The sequence below is a fragment of the Ostrinia nubilalis genome, chromosome 8 (genome assembly GCF_963855985.1).
Source record: "Ostrinia nubilalis chromosome 8, ilOstNubi1.1, whole genome shotgun sequence".
In the NCBI taxonomy this organism is placed as follows: domain Eukaryota; kingdom Metazoa; phylum Arthropoda; class Insecta; order Lepidoptera; family Crambidae; genus Ostrinia; species Ostrinia nubilalis.
This window is the reverse complement of record NC_087095.1, coordinates 1,223,811-1,245,394: the sequence shown is the minus strand read 5'-3', so window position 1 is coordinate 1,245,394 and position 21,584 is coordinate 1,223,811. Positions and strand designations below refer to the sequence as shown.

The window sequence follows — 21,584 nt, the reverse complement described above, 5'->3', positions numbered from 1 at the left end:
AACTCAGCTGTTCATAGTACCACGAACTTCACCCCTTACGAACTACTGTTTGGGCACAAGGCCTTTATTCCCGATTCCATTTACAGTCAAGACCTCACTACTTATCCCGACTACGTCCGGATGCTCCAACACCGACTTAAATTATCCTGGGAACGGGCTGTTGAAAACATCGAAAGATCCAAAGAAAGATCCAAAGGTTACTACGATAGTAGGACTCGTCCAGTTAAATACAAAGTGGGAGACTTTGTGTATTTAAAAAATCATGTAAGACTGCGTAAAGCACTTTCACCTATATGGAAAGGTCCATACAAGGTTATTGCTGTTCACAACAACAATACCCTCACTCTTTTAATCAATAGACGTCACGTCAAACATCACTGCGACGAGGTGAAATTAGCTGGCGTCTTTCCCAGTTCTCCTTAGTTTAGGTAATATAATAGGTTAGTTATTACTAGACGTTAGAACTTACTTTTAATTTGTTTATTTTCAGCGTGTCGGCTACGGCTACGCCAAGTTTCATAACACCAATACCCACAAGTTCGGGCATCTATTTTGATTATATTGGAAAAGCCAAAATCATTAGTGGAAATTTAAGGATACTGATTCCATTAGATATTTCATATATAAGGCCGCATATACAAAATATTAATCAGGAACTGGATAAGGTCAAATTCATTTGCGAAAAAATAAAACCGCTAGATAATTCCGAGTGCTTTAACATCCTTCAACCTTTTGCAATCCGTTTTAAAGATATAATCAAAGATTATTCTTCAATAACTCATTTAATAGACAGTAGAGTAAAACGTAGCGCATGGATCCCCGGAATAGGCTCCCTTATGAAGCAGATCTTCGGTACTCTGGACGAAGATGATGCTATCAAATACGATGCGGCTATAAAACATGTACAAAACAACCAAAAGAGATTAGCTTCATTAATGAAAGACCACATATTAGTCACTACATCTGTATTATCCGCTTATAATGAAACATTAAGTAAAATCAAGGTTAACGAAGATAATCTCAGTGCAGCTATCAACAAGCTCTCAGCCAAACTTATAAATATCTCTGATACTACCAATAGTCTATTAATAACTTCTGAAATAAATGAAATTTTCACCAATTTAGAATCATCTTTGCTTACCTTATCGTTTCAGATCGAAGACATAATCAATGCAATCTTATTTAGTAATGTTAATGTCATTCATCCGTCAGTAATAACTCCGCAACAACTTTATAGAGAGCTTGCCGATAACTACCGACACTTACCCAGTGATTTGGAACTTGCCGTAGACTTAGATATAAATTTGATTCATGTTATTTTAAATCTTAGTAATTTAGTTAGCTATTATGTTAGTAATAAGATAATGTTTGTACTACAAGTGCCCCTAGTAGGTCCACGCCAGTTTTATTTGTATAATAATATACCGTTACCAACTCCTCATAACTTAACAACACCAGACTCATTCAGCGTTGTAATACCTAGCCATAAGTATATCCTTATAACAAAGGACAAACTACACTACAATAACTTGGATTCCCTCGAAAAGTGCAAACATACCAATAAGCAAAACTATATCTGTGAATCAGTGAATGTGTTCCCAACCAGTGAAAACCCCAATTGTGAAAGTGAACTATTATCTAAAGTAATAACAAAACTACCTAATCAGTGTCGAACGGAATTTATCCGTGGTAATTTGGACGTTTGGAAACCACTCCGGAATAATAAGTGGATATTTGTTCAGTCCACCTTAAGTAAATTGTCAATAGATTGTTCCAACTCCGAAACTTTAGAAACTAATATTATAGGAACCGGAATCATAGAAATCCCAACATCTTGTAAAGCTTATTGTAAAGATACCCAATTGATACCTAAGAATAATGTATTAAATATAACTTTACCTTCATCTAACTTAGACTTTAATTTGATTAATGACAGTTGTTGTAATATCCGTAAATTTAAAGAAATGGCCGATGGTGTACCCAACATCAAGTTAAAAGATCTCGATCTGAATAAAGTAAATTTTGGAAAATACACTAATGATAAAATTTTAACCGAATTAAATAAAGTTATTCAAGAACCACATATCATTAAATACGGGGCACACTATTCATCGTTTATCCTATTCCTAATCATAATCGTAATAATTGTAATAGTCTATAAGTATAATAATTTTACTAAAATAAAAACAGGCAGCATTCACGAAGTCGAACAAATCGAACTCGCGATTAAATCTAAAGTAGAATCTGAATCCGAACAGAACCCGGGAACCTCATTCCCCAAAATTCGCAGGAATCTATAGATAAATTTACTTAAACCCATAAACTTAGGAGATTTAACCCCTAAGTTTATTCTTGATGGGGGGAGGTGTTACATCCCTCTGATGTACATAAAACCCCTGATGCCCAGAAAATCCTGCGGCATCAGCATTTTTGCCCGAGTTGGCTCGCCCGCTTCACGGGCTCGCCAGTTCTTCGCTACCACTCGTGCGTGACGGCTGCCTCTTTCAAATCCAATCATTGTATTTTATTTTAGCTAGAATAATTAGCCTTTTTTAAAAAAGACTCTATCAAACCCCGGCCTAACAGAGCGCTACGGATGCGGGTAATAAGCAATACTCAATCCTACACGCTTTACATAGAGCTTGGTTTGCAAGGGTAAACATCTACAGTGGTGCGCCGACGCTGCTTAGACCCGAAACATGAATGAACGGGGGCGTAGCATAATCGAGCGTGTGTGTGCAAACAATTTAGGCCCTTAAGGTGTCAAGGCGTCCGAGTCCCCGATAGTACATTCACAGTATCCGCTCACTAGAAAACGGATATAAACATACTTAAATACATTTTTTTTTTGTAAATACAAACTTATTATACATATTAACACCCAGACCCATCACAGAAATTAAAATTGAACCAAACCCAAACTTGATGCGATTGTGTCGTTTTATTGCGAATTACCTTCCAGCTCCATCATTAGACCCTGATTACTATATAGAATTAAAGTACTCGTCAATACAAAACGAACGAACCCAAACTCGATGGATTTAAGTCGTTTTATTATAGAGTTCCTATGGCCACCTTCCAGCTCCATCATCAGATCAGCTCCATGTCATCATAATATTGCATGGTCATCCAAATCACATGTGTTTGCGAAATTTCAGCTTAATCGGTTGCCTGGAAGTGGGTCTTAATTCAGCTTGCAAGATTCCACCCATACAAATATGAGCCAGTCACTGTAATATGACGTCACGCGCATAAAATGGCGGGCCGGCCGCCGCCCGCACTTTTAATATTCAATATCTTGGAAACTAATTGACGTATCGAAATAATTCTTTCACGTGTATTTTTTATTTTTAACAGAGAATACAGAAAGCTAAAAAACAAAATTAGTGAACATTCTTCATTCTGTAAATGTCATTTACGGACTGCAACAGACGATTATTAGATTTTCAAAGATCGTTTGTATAATTATTAAGATCAATCCCTCTTCTGATTGCTATTGAAATCAGTAATGTGATCGTCAAAATAGGATCTTCTTAATCAAAGAAAATTTAATTTTCCCTTTTTTATTTGTTTAGGAAATATAATTTAAATTATACTGTGGGTCTAGACAAAGTGCACAATAAAATCGTAAACCAGTCGAAAAGTGGTCGAAAGGCCTTTTTTATGTAACACTCGTCGGTTTAATAAAGCTGAATTCAAAGACTTCTTCGCAAAGTGTGTTGTTGCATTCAATGAAGAAAAAATACATTGTTGAATATAACCTCGTTTATATTTTATTTTAAATTAATATTATCAAAGTAAATGGTAATTGAAATAATTGAATACTTGAAATAAAATCGATTAAATTTACAGATTATTATCTATGAATGTTGTCTATGACTTACAGATTTTCAGAGATAGGACCTAAATTTAAACGTCAAATGTCGATTTGACATTTTAACATGTATAGATGACCCACGCTGAACTGTCCCACCAAACTCAATGACAGAGGAGCGCTACCATCGTTCAACTATATGGTTTCCAACATGGCAAAAATCAGAACCAGCGATCCGGTATAGACGGTGGCGCCCCGCTGTCAATGTCATGCATAGGACAGTTCAGTATTTTGGAACTATAGCACAAATTTTCACCATCCAAATATTTTATTAAAATATTTTGTTTTCAATGTTAGATTTCATATTTGTTTTATCATAAGAATAAAGTTGGTTTCATGAGCTTGTGAAATAATGTGTATGATATTAAGAAAACGTGAGTATTATAGTGTAATTGTGTGCACAAGTGTTTGTTTACATCGATGGAAATTTCTAAAGAATTTAGGATTAGAACGTCACTCGTTATTCATCGATTCGCGAGTATGATACGCGAGTGTAGGCAAAAATAGGAAAAACTGGAACATACCAACTTTCGTATTCCTTCGTAGAACTAGTAGGTACAATGCGACGTTTAGGCGCGATTGGTCCAATTCGCAATTGCTCCAATCGTGAAAAATTTACAAATTCGCGATTAGTCCAATTCGCTATTGGACCAATTCGCTTTTTTCTGCATATAGTATAGTCCATTCAGCGTAAGATGGTGATTATGACAGTTCTATTTAGTGAGGCGCTCCTTATAAACCTAATCGATATTTTTTAGAATCGAAAATATTTTCTATAGAAATCTAATCGCCTTTTATTTCTTTGATTTTTAATCTTGATCAAAATTATATCTATGAATTTTAACTATCTGGAAATGGAATAAACGTGAATATTCTTAGTGGTACAAAATAAATCACAAAGAATTAAATATATGCATTTTATTCAATAAAACATCAAAATAACAATAACAAACAATACGTGGAGAAATCGCATAAAACAAAACCGTCATCAAAGGCAAACGCACACGTACTGACTTAGTTTTGACCTGCCTGAGATAATAATCGTGATTCGATGGTAAGATGACCACCATGCCGATTACTGATTTATTGCGATTGTTTATGTCCCATCCCTATGAGCAAAAGTTCCGACTAACACAGAAGCAATTCATTTAATATTTTTTCTCATTTTTTTCTAAATAATAAACTAATAAATAATTAGAAATTCTTGTTTAGGTTAATTGAGAAAGATTAGTGATTGATATTTTGGAAGGATGAAAACACGAAACGTTTTATCTGTCTAAATCACCATCATAAGTTGAATGAACTATAGTAAAAGATGATTAACCTCCTTATTATTTTTTTTCATTTTGTGCGATAATCCAACCGCTTCAACGCTCACCAGTTGGCGTTTAGGCGCGATTGGTCCAATTCGCAATTGATCCAATCATGAAAAAATTACAAAATCCAAAATTTTGGATATCCTTTTATTTTGAACCAATTACAAATTGGACCAATAGCGAATTAAATTTGTAATTTTTTCATGATTGGATCAATTGCGAATTGGACCAATCGCGCCTAAACGCCAACTGGTGAGCGTTGAAGCGGTTGGATTATCGCATTGCAATCACTAAGATGGCGCCACTGTAGAGTATGGGCATGTTCATCGTCAGTGATGCCAACTGTTAAGAGCGTTTACGCCGTTTGGCGCAAAAACAGTACTTTTTCAACCCGTTACAATCATTAACCAGTTACATTACAAAATTTGTAATTGGTGATTTTGAGCCATAACATATTTAATATGTTTAGGCATAAATAATTAGGCAAATTCTTCGTCTAAATAGTTAATTGAGAAAATATTTCGATTAGAATAGTATTTAAGAGTTCTATCAAGATAAGTCCACACAGGTTTTCAAATTTCCACTTTAGCGGCAGTTTACAAGCTGAAATTTTTATAAAAATACTGTGAAAACGATATAACAAACATTTATATCCTATAGCATAGATCCTTAGGCAAATAGTTAATTCAGAAAATTCTTAGATTTAAGCATTTTACAATAATAAATCACAAATTCAAATAACGTGAAATACCCAAAAATCAACGTGATTTTTACACCATTATTCTTCTTTAATTCAATATAAAAATAGCTTAATATAATAAAACAACATCTTCTTTAAAATATTTACTTTGAAATGATATATAATTCATTGTTATTGTTTTGTTATAAACATTTGAAAACTATTAAAAAACGCCGCGCGCGAATCATTTCCAATGATGCCCCTTGAAACGCCGCGCTTCGCGTAAACGCTCTTAAGTATAAAAACCGCCGTCATTGTAACAAAGTGATGTTCCTCCCCCCCGCAGGTCTGATGTCGGCGGGCTACTCGGGCGGCATCATGCTGTACGTGGTGTTCGCGGGCTGGGCCGCCATATCGGTCTCCATCCTCGTGCTCATGGAGGGGCTGTCCGCCTTCCTGCACACGCTGCGGCTCCACTGGTGAGTATCATCATCATCATCATTTCAGCCACAGGACGTCCACTGCTGAACATAGGCCTCCCCCAATGACTTCCACATCGCACGGTTGGTAGCGGCCTGCATCCAGCGCCTCATCACAGAATAATAATAAGTACTACGTACAGAAGTTTCACTTCGCGGAGGTATTTAAAAAATGTATGCTCAATGTCATTAACAATATGGTGTAATTTAGCCTGTCTCAAGAGTCAAGCACCATTTTGTTGACAAACGTCAGTGATCGGCACTGCGCCGAAGGGAGCATTCAAGTATTACGTAACGCAATTTTTGAAGATTTTAGACTCCCCCTCCCCCCCTTGTAACGCACTGTAACGTTTTTCTGTACCCCCCTCCCCCTCTCTAAACGTTACGTAACACTCAAGTGACCATTTAACAGATGGATAGCGATTAATCCCAACTTAACAGTTTTATAGCCATAAAAGTTGGCTCAAGCGTAACTACCTATTTTTTGAAGAAGTTACTCTGGGTCCTTCTAAAGACACATTTTTGGGGTAAAAACCTTTCCTTTAATTAAATTAAGTTTAGAGCTAGGCTTTTAAATGGTGCCAATATTGGTGGAAAGTGCTTGTCGCGGGAGGTGCGATTTATTTGATGTCGAGTGTATTAAACGAAAAGGGTTGCCAATTTGGGAGTTTTAATTCCCTAAATTTTTATTTAAAAAAAGAAACAATGTTACGTAACGTCTTGTAAGAAAGACCCTCTCCCGCCCCTGTAACGCATCGTAACGTTTTACGAGACCCCCCTCCCCCCCAAATTGCGTTACGTAATACTTGAATGCTCCCGAAGCTATAGGGCTGACTTCGGTAAAATGATGTGACGTGAGGTGCCAAACTGCGGAAAATGGCGGAGGAAATACATGATTTATCATGAATTACATGAATAATATTAACTACTTATTTACCTCTCAGTGTCTTGAGGCAACTTAAAAAAGTACGTTCTGTGTTTTTATTATTATTTAGACAGTTAAATACTGCACAGTATTTAGCACACCGTTTTCTTTATTTTCTTCCATCATACACAAGAATACGCGTGCGTGAGTCAATGTTCGCTCGTATGTGAGGCCTTGTCCAATAGTATCCTGTAGGTGGCCATCGTGCGTGTTTTGTCAAGGCCTCACATACGAGCGAACATTGACTCACGCTCGCTTATTCTTGTGTATGATGGAAGAAAATAAAGAAAATGGTGTACTAAATACTGTGCAGTATTTAACTGCCTAAATAATAATAAAAACACAGAATGTACTTTTTTAAGTTGCCTCAAGACACTGAGAGGTAAATAAGTAGTTATAGTCTATCCAATATAGCTTGATTAGAATGACGGCTGTCAAACGAATGTGACTAGTGCTGGGTATGTTTCGTACGGTTCACATAGATGTATCGATAAGTTTTCGAAAAAATGATATAAAAAAATGCACCCAATTTTTCTTCATAAATCTTTATTCATAAAAATGACAATTATGATTTAAATTTAAAGACAGTAAAATTTTAAATTCATGTCAAGGGTGTACAACCTAAGTCGTAGTCATTATCATCAGTGTTCTTCAGTGGTTTTTTCTTCTCGCTAGAGGGCGGTGGGCATCTCTTCTAGAGCAACGGTGGTATGAATACCCAAAAAATTACCGGTGATTGATTTCCGATGTTTGATTATTTAAGAATGAAATGTTTTTTGGTTTTTAATAGTGAACATTTAGAAAAACGTATAACTTGACTTAAATATGTTAAAAAATTAGTTAAGAAAAAAAATTTGTTAAATATGTTAAAAAATTAGTTTTAATTTAATATGACATTTGTCGATATGTCCCAACACTAACATTTTTGTAACTCGAGATAACCTTGTAGAGACGTCGTTAATACTCTAGCTTGATTTTTATAATTTCGAATTACTACTTATTGGTGTAATTTAACGCTACATTTACACGAAATTAACATTTTTATTGGAAGCACTGTCGTCGAAAATATTGTTTGTAGGTCAGACGTGAATTATTTCTTGTCCGCCAATATTTAGCTCTCATTGATCGCTACTACAAAGTTATTGGCAGCTGTCATTCTAATCAAGCTATATTGGATAGACTATAATATTATTCATGATAATTCATGCTAAATCATGTATTTCCTCCGCCATTTTCCGCAGTTTGGCACCTCACGTCACATCATTTTACCGAAGTCAGCCCTATAGCTTCGGCGCAGTGCCGATCACTGACGTTTGTCAACAAAATGGTGCTTGACTCTTGAGACAGGCTAAATTACACCATATTGTTAATGACATTGAGCATACATTTTTTTAAATACCTTCGCGAAGTAAAACTTCTGTACGTAGTACTTATTATTATTCTGTGCTTGTACTTTATTTCGATACTGACTTTAGGCCTTGTCCAGGAGGGCGAATTCGCCGCGAATGTCTTCGCGCGAACACGAACGTGTGTATGACGAGATTTACGCGCGAATTGTAACTCGCGCGTGACTTATTTTATTTATTTATTTTAAACTTAAATGCACATAACACATTGTACATAAGGCGGACTTGTCTTCTGGACGCAATGTATTTGGCTGTTAGTATCTCGCCAACGCGCGTAGGATTCTACGCGCGTAGGATTCGTGGCGAATTCGCCCTCTTGGACAAGACCTTACTTAGGAGAAAAATGAAGCAAAGAAGGCATTAATTATGGGTTCACTTTTTCTATTATTTGTGAATTTAAATTATGACTTTCACTCAACATGGAACACTTAATCCACGGTCTTAAACCCAGCCTTGTGACCTGCATTACGGTGGACCAAGACTTGATGATTATTTTTAGTGTTGAACTTTTCCTATCCCATCGTAATAAACAATTCTTTCCTATTTTCTCTACTCAATACAACGATTGAAGATAACTTATTATGAACAACTGTATAACTTGACCATTTACCCGCAGGGTGGAGTTCCAGAGCAAGTTCTACAAGGGCGAAGGATACTTATTCCAGCCGTTCTCCTTCGAGGTGATCCTGGACTCGGCCGGCACCGGCGACGAGTAAACCCGCGCTCAATACTAGCGTGCACGAATTACTAACGGGCTAATGTATCCTAAACCTTAAAAAAACTCAAAGATAAAGATGTAACAAGAAAGATTTAGTTTATGATTGCTGACCTAACTTAGGTACAAAACTTTCCCAAAATTCGCAATCGGCAGCAAGCGTTATGAGCACTGTCATTATGGTATATTCTTATACAGTCTCATAAGTAGCCCGTAACATTATTTCACTCAATTTTTTCCCAAGTTATTCGTGTAGCGGCGGTAGTGTGGCCCGTTATAGTCTAGCTACGACAGCAAACGTTTGGAGCGAAGCGGTAGGCTGAGCTGAGCTAAGCGAGCGGTTGTGTACTGCTTTCGATCTGTCTATATTCACCCGGATATCTGAATATGATCCCTTTCGGTGATGGACCCCATAATAAGCAATCGCTCGCAAGTAGTTTCAATATTTATCTTATTATAAGTGTAAAAGTCTTAATATTGTTCAATGTGTATCGATGTTTAGATTGAAATAAATATTTAGATGTCAATCTATATTATTGCATTTTAAAATGTTCAATGTCTACTTACATAAATGTTCGCTAAATGAGTGAACTCAGTTTCAATCGATTTGCTTGTCAACGCAAAGCTTGTAACAATTTATTGCCAATTTGACGTATATTTTATTATTAGAAAATTAAATTGCTGAAAGTTTTTTTTATCTAAATCATTTTGTAAGAATAAATAAAGGTGTGCGAGATTTAGTTTTTGTATTTTTTACACCCATGTTCCAATTATGTACTTAAAATTGTACGGAATTCAAACCTGTGGCTCTCTGTAACTGTTTGTTAACAATGTAGCATGTTAGAAGCAATGTCATTCCAGTAGTATCATAGTTTTCAGAGTATAAAATATAATGTAATCAAAAGATAATATATTTATTCTGTATCGAGCAGTTCCGCATACGTGTTTCGTAGTGTAGATGTATGGTAATAAAGGTTTTCCGTAGCATTCATTCGTGTTTTATTTTGTAGGTAAATACACAACAAGGATAAATTCTTCCCCCTAACAACATTTTCTAGTCTAGTTAGGAATATACCTAAGTTTTATTTAATTTTCATAATATATAAGATTGATTGATTCCGCCTGAATTCGCTGACCGGGCAAATGATCCCTTGGTGCAAAACAATTTAACAGTGTCGTCTATGTATATCAGTAGTCACGTGGTTCAGTCGTACTCAGCACCGATGGTGATGCTGATGTCGCCAGGCAGCACCGTGGTCTTGTGGTACCAGCGGTTGGTGTCCACCACCACTGTGAAATAAAAAAGTTTTTGCAAAATATGAGTAGGTATTACCAGGCCTGTTCATCTCCGCGAGTTTACATCGAAAACAAAACACGCACGATTGCCCCCTACAAGAGTACTATTCGACAAGGCCTCACATACGAGCGAGCATTGACTCGCGCACGAGTATTCTTGTGTATGATGGAAAAAAATAAAGAAAATGGTGTACTAAATACTGTGCAGTATTTAACTGCCTAAATAATAATAAAAACACAGAATGTACTTTTTTAAGTTGCCTGAAGACACTGAGAGGTAAATAAGTAGTTAATATTATTCATGATAATTCATGCTAAATCATGTATTTCCTCCGCCATTTTCTGCAGATTGGCACCTCACGTCACATCATTTTACCGAAGTCAGCCCTATAGCTTCGGCGCAGTACCGATCACTGACGTTTGTCAACAAAACTTCTGACAAACTTGCTTGACTCTTGAGACAAGCTAAATTACACCATATTGTTAATGACATTGAGCATACATTTTTTTAAATACCTTCGCGAAGTAAAACTTCTGTACGTAGTACTTATTATTATTCTGTGGTATTACTATTATTACATAAAATAATATACTTGATAAAATATTGAATGTTTATTTACATGACTGTGTCATAACAATGAATAACACGCGTTGCTAAGCAACCATAAAGAAGGTCAGACATGACACGCCTCCGCCGCGATTCCTGGCTGCGGCACTGCTGGCACCAGTGGCGCCGGCAGCAGCTGGTCCAGATGGCGCGTCCAGGTCAAACCACCGTCCGTACGCAAGATATAGTGCAGCTTGCCCAGGCGCTGTACCACTGTGGCAAATGTCCACTTCTGAGCGGAGCTTCCATATAGTCTAGCCTGCACTCTGTCTCCACAAACAAAATGTCTTGTTTGTAAGGCCAATGTGTCACTAGTTCTCGATGGAGTGACTGGTGGGGTTTTGAGCATAGTATGAAGTCTAGTCCTTACTTCTCGGCCAAACATGAGCTCGTAAGCTGAGTGTCCACTAGCGCCAGGGGTACGCCTCAGTCGGTATTTAATCTCTAAGAGTTTATCCATTAAGTCACCTCTCTCCCCCGCCATTGCACGTAGTGCTCTCTTGATGGTCTGTACGAACCTTTCAGCTTGGCCGTTGGTCGCTGGGTGGTATGGTGCGGTTTTTCGGTGTGTTGTTCCGCATTCTGTCATAAAATTTTCGAATTCTGTTGATGTGAATTGGCGGCCGTTGTCTGAAACTAATATGTGAGGTATTCCGAAAGTGACAAATAATTCTTTTAATCTTTTTATGCACCATGAGCTTGTAGTGGTTTTTGTTGGGATTATTTCAACCCATTTTGAAAATGCGTCAACGATAATGAAAAGATAGTGTCCATTTGATGGACCTGCGAAGTCGATATGAAGTCTTTGCCATGGACCGTTTGGTTCTTCCCAGTGATGAATAGGAGCTCGAGTTGGTTGATTCTGTTCTAAACGACATGCTCTGCAAGATTTTACTTTATTTTCTATATCTTTGTCTATGTTCTTCCAATAAACATAACTACGAGCCAGTAACTTCATTTTCAGAATACCAATATGGCCCGCATGTAATTCGTTTAGTATCTGCATGTGTAAGTTTTGTGGAATAAATACCCGGCTTCCTTTTAAAATGCAATCATTTTGTAGAGTAAGTTCATTATCTTTGTACCCATAATGTTTCAGAGATCGTCCTGATTTCAGGGCTTCTAGTATCGGCTTGAGTTCATTATCTTTAGCAGTTTCTCGAGCGATGACTTGCGGCCCTATCTCCAGTGTGTTAATTTGCTGTATTTGGTACGCACAATGCTGGTCTATTGAATTTTCTTTAACATTTTCTACAGGAAATCTGGATAGGTAATCTGCATTGGAGTTATTCTTTGAAGTTCGGTATTCAATATTGTAATCAAATCCAGATAAAAAATGTGCATAATGAAACAATCTCATGGTGCTGAGGGCTGGCAAGGTTTGGTTCGGGTGAAAAATCGAAGTTAATGGTTTATGATCTGTAATAAGTGTAAACTTTCGGCCGTAACAGTAATGGAAGAATTTCTTTAGCCCCCAATGTATAGCTGTTGCTTCTTTGTCAATTTGACTATACTTCTTTTCACTTGAAGTTAAAGATCTCGACGCAAACGCGATTGGCCGTTCGGACCCATCAGGGTATCTATGAGAGAGAACAGCTCCCAATCCGAGCGGTGACGCATCAGTAGCTAGAACAAGTGGCCTGGCTGGATCAAAATATGTCAATACTCTTTCGCTGAGAATTTCTTTCTTTATATTATCAAAACTGGTCTGGCATTTCGAATTCCATATAAATTCCGTTCCTTTCTTTAGTAATTCATTCAGAGGGTTTGTAATTGCTGTTAGATTTGGTATAAATTTATTATAGTAGTTTGCCATGCCGAGGAATGTACGTAATTCATTAACGTTTTTCGGTGGTTTCGTTTGACATATAGCTTTTACTTTGTCTTTGTTTTTGTGTAAGCCATGTTCGTCAATAGTGTGACCTAGGTAGTTAATACTGCGTTTAAAGAAGTGACATTTTTCTTTATTCACTCGCAGGTTGCTCTCCTTAAGTTTTAAAAGAACTTCTTTCAATCGTTGACATAATTGACTTTCAGATGATCCTTGAATAATTATGTCATCAAAGAAACATTTTACTCCTCTTAGTCCTTGAAGCAGTTGGTCCATAAATCTTTGCCAAAGACTTGGTGCTACTTTGACTCCAAACATTAGTCTATTAACCTTGTATGTTCCTTTATGTGTGCTAAGGGTTTGTAGTAAGGCGCTCTCTTCGTCCATTTCCATATTTAAGTATGCTTGCGTAATGTCAAGTGTACAGAAAATTTTGCCGCCATTCATCTCCGAGAATATGTCTTCAATTATTGGAATCGGATATTTTTCATCTTGTATAACTTTATTCAATGTTATCTTGTAGTCAGCGCAAAGTCGAATTGAACCATTAGGTTTTACAATTGGAACGATCGGTGTGCCCCATTCAGAATGATCTATTTTTGTAATTACGCCTATTTTGCAAAGGCGATCGATTTCTTCATCTACTTTCGGTTTAAGAGCGTAAGGGATTCTTCTAGGTTTTATAAAAATTGGTTGTGTGTTCTCTTTTAAATTGAGGTGTGCCTTGTAGTTGGGAATTTTACCAAGATCAGTTCGGAATACAGAAGATGCAAATTCCTCCAACAATTGGTCTAATATATTATTTTGAGGTACTGATTCAACTAATCGAACATCTGCTAGTTCAATGTTTAGTTCTTTCATCCAGCTTCTACCAAATATTGGATCAACATTTTTGTCAATGATATACAGTTTACCATAGAAATTTTGATTTTTGTAAATTCCTTTGATGTAAACAACTCCATAAGGTTTGATTATTTCTCCGGTGTAAGTTCTCAGTTTCATATCAGTTTTGAAAATCTTTTTATTGATATTCAGGGCATTGTAGTCAGCAAGGGACATCGATGACAATGAAGCACCCGTGTCAAATTCCATCTTAATTGTTCTATTTTCTATGGTGATAGTAATCATATATCTTTCTGTGACTTCACTTTTGATGAGGTTAATATCAGCTATGCTTTCATCACTTACAGAATTCAATCCATCATCAATCTGATTAGTCTGTGTTCGTTTCAAGCATACTCTTGCCAGATGTTCTACTTTCTGACATTTTCGACATGTAGAGTTGATTGCTCCGCATTCATTTGCACGATGATCAGGCTTCCCACAGCGAAAACATTTACCTGATAGGTCTTTAATTGACCTCGGTGATTTTCGATTCATATTCTGCATTGCTGGTTTTTTATTAGAACTGATTATTTTGTTGATGCAGTCAGTACGTTTTTCAATATCAGATGTAATTTTTAAGCTCTCTGTTTTACCCAATTCATTTGCTGAAGCTATTTGTAGTAATTTAGCAAAAGAAGATGTGTCCGGTTCTTGTAATATTTTCGTACGAATTTCGCCATCTTTAAGTCCTCGTATAAATTGTAGAGATAGGAAGCTTTCTGCGGTAGTTTTCTTGCAATTCATGCATTTGAATTCACAATTTGATGAAAGTTTCTTAAGTTCTGATGCGTACATTGCAATGGTTTCATTCTCTTGTTGTATTCGGGAAATAAATTTATGTTGTAAAGCCCAAATGCTGGGTTTAGGGTCGATGTATTCGTCCAATATTGCGGCAAGTTCTTCATAAGTTTTATGTAGTGGATCGTCTGGTGCACACAGATCATATAATTTCTCATGAAGTTCTGGTGGTAATGTAGATAGCAGAATGTATATTTTTGTTCTAGGCTCAACGATTTTATTTATTAGAAAATATACCATCAATCTCTTATTAAAATTTCGAAACGACTCTTTTTCGTGTAATGGTTGAAATTGTAATTTCGGTACATGTCCAGTTGCAATGTTTGTAATCGGAGCTGTATTTTGTGATTCCTCATAGGTGGATCTATTGTTCGTACGTAATTTCAAGAGTTTCGTTTTTAGAGTAGTGCATAATTCTTCTATTTCGTACCTTATTTGTATTTCCTGTTCTAACAATTCTTCGTCCACTTGAGATTCTATTTCTTCTTGTGTTTCTAGAAATTTTTGTAATGTATTTTCCAATGACTGTAGTCGTGATTCAATCTCTTCGTTACATAAGTTTTCATGCAAGTTTAGGTAATTTTCTGTTCGTGTAAGGGTTCCTCGTAGTGCAGCTCGCACTCTTGTGTATTTTTTATTTGAAATCGGCATCCTGTCGCCAATTTATTACATAAAATAATATACTTGATAAAATATTGAATGTTTATTTACATGACTGTGTCATAACAATGAATAACACGCGTTGCTAAGCAACCATAAAGAAGGTCAGACATGACAACTATCAACCAAAAGCTTTGCCTCTACTGGGATTCGAACCGACTATGAGTCTGAGACAGGAGGTCTTACCACTAGATCCAAAGTTCTATCAACGCAGTCTATACCGCCATTTTAGCCAAAGGACGTCCACTGCTGGATAAAGGTATCTCCCAAGGATTTTCACAAGGACCGGTCTTGCGCTGCCATGTCTAAATACATCCCGCGATCTTCACTACTTCGATCCACTGAGTTGGAGGTCAGCTCACGGCTTTTTCCGGTCCGTGATCGCTACGCCACTTGTGAACTTTCCTGTTCCAACAGCTATCACTTCTACGAGCTACGTTCTAGCCCCACCCATGGTGGTCCCATGCTGGTCACTTCAGTCCTACTACGGATTTCGCTCATGAAATAATCACGTAGGAAAACTCCGAGCCTAGTAAAAGTCGAGGGAAGCACCTAAATGTGCAGTACGGCACAGCAGAAGTTATTTAAGCTGAAAGGAACCAAGGAGAGGTCACTTACGTATCTCGCCCGGCTGCAGCGTGAAGGCGAGCCAGCGGCAGGCGTACAGGCACTCTGTTGCGGGAGGCCTTTGTCCAGCAGCAGACGTCATTATATGTAGGCGCATACTAGGCGACACGCGACAGCTCGGCGACTAGGCAATTTCATATATTAGTTTGTCGTGACTCCGCGATTGGCGCCAAGTGTGCTAAGCTTTGAACAAAATATATGAAATGGTCGGCTGCAGCCTGTCACCGAGCTGTCTTGCCGCGTGAGCGCCTGCACTAAGCTGAAAGGAACCAAGGTGAGGTCACTTACGTATCTCGCCCGGCTGCAGCGTGAAGGCGAGCCAGCGACAGGCGTACAGGCACTCGGGCGGCGGCGCCAGCTCCCAACGCTTGCGACCGCGCACCTGAGCCTGCCACGACATGTGCTTGACTGAATCCACCTGGGAACAGTGTATTGGTTACAGGGATATTGGCAATGAAGACAGCTAGAACAGTATCATTTAGGGTAGACGGTCGTCCAAGGAAAAGTCGAAGGCACCCGATCGCGTGGCAGGTCACCTATGCGCTAGACCGCCCAAGTGAAATCGGCAGTGGGAGTCGGCGTATGTGACTGCACCAGACAGAGAGAGATGGCGGGAGATCGTGCGCAGAGTATCCATATATGTATCCGCTCAACGTGACCACGACCGCTCTGCCGAAGAGCGAAATGAATAAGAAGAAGGGTAGATGAGGAAAAATTGTAACACCTACTGACACTGAAGTAAACCCATGTGCCGTCCATTATTTCTAAGGGTAAGACTAAAATTAATGTTCTGGCTGGACTGCGAGCCAAGGTACATAAACTGTCTTCGAAGGTCCTGAGACCTAAAAGACGTTCGAATTAAATTTGAATTTGGATAGGCATTGTGATGCAGAGAATATTTCCCGCAAAAGTTGACTGCTAACTTGTCCTGTATTGAGGCCATATTTTCTGATTTCTGTTCTGTTGATAAAGTAAGCGAGTACCTATGTTTCGAAATAAAATGCTATTCATGAACTTACATGCATATGAGCCCCTTGTCCCGGTCCGCCCATAAAGATCCAGTCCACCATGTCACTCTCAGCAGTCTTCGGTAGAAAGTACGGTCTGTTGTAATAACTCCTCAATTTCCTGGTTTCCTCGCTGTAGCAGGTGCTCCAGCCAACGTACCAAGGCTCCCCAGACAAGTTGGCTCGCGCCGCGTCCATAGAGAAGACTTCTTGCAAGGAGTTCAGCCCAGATTTGTACGCGAAGTAGAAACAGTCGTTGATCCTCTTCCCCATTTTGCCGTCGCGGTAAAAGTTGGCGAAGAAGTCGAAGCTGAATTCCTGGTGAAAGAATTTTAATTATTACTTAAGATCTAGTAAGTTAATTAGTAATTTATCCGGCCAGGCCTATTCTGTGTTACAACAACAAAAGACTCTTGGTCCTTTGGGAATAAGCCGTTACAATGAAAAACTGGACTTAAAAGTTTGAAATTCATTACGATCGAACTTACTGCTTGAACCTATGATTTGGGCGCCAGTAAAAAGTTTTTTATTAGGATAGGAGGTAGGCTCATCACAATTATTCAAGAACAAGTAGGTACCCGCCTAAGTCGCATAATGATAGCGCATCGTTCCTTCATGCATCATAACTTATAACTAACATTTTCAATGTATGGTTGGTTGGTTTCTATAAATAAATAATGATGACGTTATGACTCCTACCACAAATCAAAATTCTTCATCCGCCCACCTGAACAGCCTTCCAGTGGTTCATAGCATCAGTAACAATCACGGGGGCAGCATTATACGCGTAATACTGCTCGAACTCCTGGGCTGAGGTGTTGGCGAGCCGCACCGCGCCCTCCACGCCGATGCACATGGAGCAGTCTTCAGGAGGACGAAAGAGGGTCTTGGACGCTGATGGTAGTTCGAACACGCAGTTCTGAGAAAAAATATTTGAGGTTTTCCATCGAACTTGGTTTTCTTACCCTCTTGTCACGAAAATGTATTAAAAGGGCGGTGGTCGTGGTAGGTAGAGGTTTCAATGAAATAATCAAATTAAAAAACAAGGTTCGGCCAAACTAACGCGATCAGCCTCCAGCGATCAACCATCGTGCACGTGCTCGCGGCTGCTAAAATATTGTTCACAATAAAAGGTAGATTGGACCATATAAACAAATTAAGAACTCACCTTCGTCGACAAATCCTTCAGAAACCACTGCACTATCATTCCCACACACAAAACTAAAACTGTAATTAACGAATACAACTTCGGGTTTCTGTTCAACACTTTTTTCATTCTACCCTCCGTTTTGGGGAGTTGGAGCTGAGAGATATAGGCATGGCTCAGCTTGAGGCTTTCTATTTTGTTCAGGATCTTCTGAACCCTGAGCTCGGCGGACTTGCCCTTCTTCTCGCAAGGCTTAGGCTGGCTCATGTTGCGGTCACACTGGCTTAGCGAGCAATGGAGGACATTTAAGGCGTGGGAGGATTTTTATACCGCGTCGATTACATAGAGCTGTTACTACATGAAAATATCACAGAGCTATATTTTTATTTTTAGGTGAGTATTTAACTTTCGAGACAATAAAGTACTAACACTGTTAACAGTTCCCGAGTCTGACACATTAAATTAGTTAATCTAAAAGCAAAAAAACAGGTTTATGTAGGTAAATACAAAAGTTATTCTCAAATGCTTACCTACCCACATTAATATAAATTATTTATCTATCGGTTTTAGCTAAGTCAGTCACCACAGAGCATGTCGGTCACCCATAAACCAGATTTTAGAAATCATAATCAGAACAATAAAGTACTCAGATTATTGCCAAGTCGTACTCGCGGGGTTGTAACAGCTCTAGCAATATTTCTACTACAGAAATGTGCACCAAGTATGAAATTGAAATTCATTATCGCGCGCGACACCGCAACTGTGTCCCCAGTTGGGCGCTCTGGTGCTTTTGCTTTATATCCCTATTCCAATCCCCCCAATCAATTACCAAGTTATCGGGTGGCTCATGCATGCGTAAGCATTTAGTCCGCATGGCTGCAAGTTTGAAAATAGGCTTTTCATTGGAAGGCAACCTATGGCATTATGCGAAGAAATGCTGATAGCTTGTGATACTAGCAGCTCTGATTTGTGAACCATTACTATGTATATGACGCGTGGCGTGTGTGTGAAACCATTTAACAAGGGGTTCAGGGGTTCGATTTCGGTTCGGGGTCAACATACTTTTTATGTGCATAATAGACTATGGATTCAGCAGAAATATTTTTTGTCCTGCAGCATAATGTGGCAGAAAAAACCAGCTATGTTTTTTTAAATTAAATAATAAAAAATTATTCATGATTCTTATAATCTAATCTAAAAAAACACTGCCTAAAACGGAACGAAAACATCTGACTTACGTCAACGTCAAAATTTTTTTGACAGTGACGTTTAAAAAACCAAGTTTGTTTCGTCAAAAATACAGAAAGAAAATAAACAGGAACTAAATCGTCGTAATTAATATTAAATACCACTGTTATTACTATTATCTTCAAGTCCTCAATGAGGTCAAACAAATTAACTAAGTTTCTCTCTTAAAATTCACCAATGGCTGCGATACTCGGCGGCGGCCTTAGTGGTTTATCCACGGCATATTACTTGCTCAAAAACAACTTGAAAAGCAACAGTAACCTCAAATTGTTTCTACTTGAAGCGACCGGCTACTGCGGAGGATGGATCAAGTCAATTAAAACCAAAGACTACACATTTGAACTGGGTCCCAGGACCATCCGGCCGCGAGGTATGACCGGCCTGAACACCTTGAACATGATGCAGGACCTGGGGCTGAGCGAGCACATCGTGCCCATCATGCCCAACCACCCCGCAGCCAAGAACAGGATGATCTATGTCAACAACCACCTCCACACTCTCCCTTCTAGTTTCAAAGGTGTGTTCCAGAAAAATCAACCCTTTTCAAAACCTTTGATTTACGCCTTATTCAATGACATAAAACAACCTAACAAATTGTTGGAGGATGATTCCATTTACAACTTCGTTGAGAGGAGATTTGGCAAGGAAATTGCAGACTATGCTATATCACCTATGATTTGCGGAATATGTGCTGGTGATGCCAAAGAAATATCAGTGAAATTTCTAATGAAAACACTATTTGAGTGGGAGCAAGTCCACGGTGGAGTTGTCAAAGGACTGATGAAATCTATGTTCAAATCCAGCACAGATCAAGAATTAGAGCTAAGTGATTTAGCAAAAAAAGCACAGGAAGAGAAGTGGAATGTGTACACAGTAAGAGGGGGCTTGGAGACCTTCCCCAATACTTTGCTCAGGCATCTCAAAGAAAACAAAGTTGATGTGAGAATGGATAACAAAATTGATGAAATTGAGTTTATTGACTCCAGCACAGTGAAGCTGATAAACAAAGCTGGAGGTAAAATAATCGCTTCTCACATCTATTCCTCTATCCCAGCATATTCTCTGGCTAAGCTCGTTGAAAAGCAACACCCAATTTTGGCCAAAGACCTAAACAGCATTCCATTTGTCACTGTTGGTATTGTCAACCTATATTTTTCCACAAAAGCATCACTCATTGAACCGGCCTTTGGCTTCTTAGTCCCTCCCATTGAGAATTCTCCAATTCTAGGAGTTGTCTTTGACTCCTGCTGTATTCCAGACCAGAATGGGACAGTCCTGACTGTGATGCTGGGAGGCAAGTGGTTTAAAGAGAAGTTTGGTGACAATGTTACTGAGAAAGAACTGCTAGACATTGCACTGAAAGAAATTAAGTCAATTTTACACATCACTGATGTTCCAGCTGCCCAGAATGTTAACATTTTGGACAAATGTATCCCACAGTATGTGATTGGACATTATGAGAGAGTGGACAAGATCCGTCAATATATTAAGGACAACAATCTTCCTATTTCTGTAGTTGGTTGTAGCTATGATGGAGTTGGTATAAATGATGTTATTTATTCAGCTAAGACACAAGTTATTAAAGATTGTACATAGATATTATATATTTTATCACAGATCTGGTTATGGTTAACATTATACAGAAGCACTTTATAAAGCATTTGATTAAAGTTATTGTGCCATGTCTTCCAATCAAAGTTACTAAGTATTATTGTACCTGCAAATGAAATAATTATGTACAAGTGAAAAGGAGCCATTGCCATGTTTTAATTGTAAATACATGAGTAATTTTAAATAACTTATTACTGTTACATGGGTTTTGTTTATTTTATTTTTATGTAAGGTGTGATGAAAAATAAATGGGGTTGTGTTTTACTTTTATTTAAAATTTTTGTTTTTCATGTGTTTGTTTTTTAGGATTGACTGGCAATGGCAAGCAATAGGGTTGAGTATCTGATATTTTAAATACATTTTTATTGCACATTTCTTTGTTTTATTTCTTTTTTTGACAACCAGCAGCATCAGTAACATATTTTGTTTAATCCTTCTGTATAATATCTAAGATCCCAGCCAAGTTTTATGCG

The 21,584-nt window shown here is 38.1% G+C and overlaps 3 protein-coding genes across 3 annotated transcripts in view; 2 read left to right on the top strand and 1 right to left on the bottom strand.

Moving 5' to 3' along the window:
- Positions 1–10,383, top strand: part of LOC135073708 (V-type proton ATPase 116 kDa subunit a 1-like) — a 67,474-nt gene extending 57,091 nt beyond the window's left edge. The window contains exons 17-18 of the mRNA XM_063967854.1: positions 6,216–6,348; positions 9,296–10,383. Of these exons, the coding sequence (XP_063823924.1) occupies positions 6,216–6,348; positions 9,296–9,395 (233 nt within the window). The 3' untranslated portion in view covers positions 9,396–10,383. The remainder of the gene's footprint in view (positions 1–6,215; positions 6,349–9,295) is intronic.
- Positions 10,384–10,472: 89 nt separating this feature from the next.
- LOC135073710 (uncharacterized) lies at positions 10,473–18,534 on the bottom strand. The gene is made up of 5 exons (XM_063967856.1): positions 18,274–18,534; positions 17,833–18,024; positions 17,118–17,423; positions 16,387–16,516; positions 10,473–10,684 (listed from the first exon to the last, which is right to left on the bottom strand). The coding sequence occupies exons 1-5, from the start codon at positions 18,517–18,519 to the stop codon at positions 10,599–10,601; spliced, it is 960 nt and encodes a 319-aa protein (XP_063823926.1). The 5' UTR covers positions 18,520–18,534; the 3' UTR covers positions 10,473–10,598.
- A 986-nt stretch (positions 18,535–19,520) lies between these two features.
- LOC135073705 (protoporphyrinogen oxidase) lies at positions 19,521–21,375 on the top strand. Its single transcript, XM_063967850.1, has one exon. The coding sequence runs from the start codon at positions 19,678–19,680 to the stop codon at positions 21,094–21,096; it is 1,419 nt and encodes a 472-aa protein (XP_063823920.1). The 5' UTR covers positions 19,521–19,677; the 3' UTR covers positions 21,097–21,375.
- Positions 21,376–21,584: the final 209 nt, after the last annotated feature.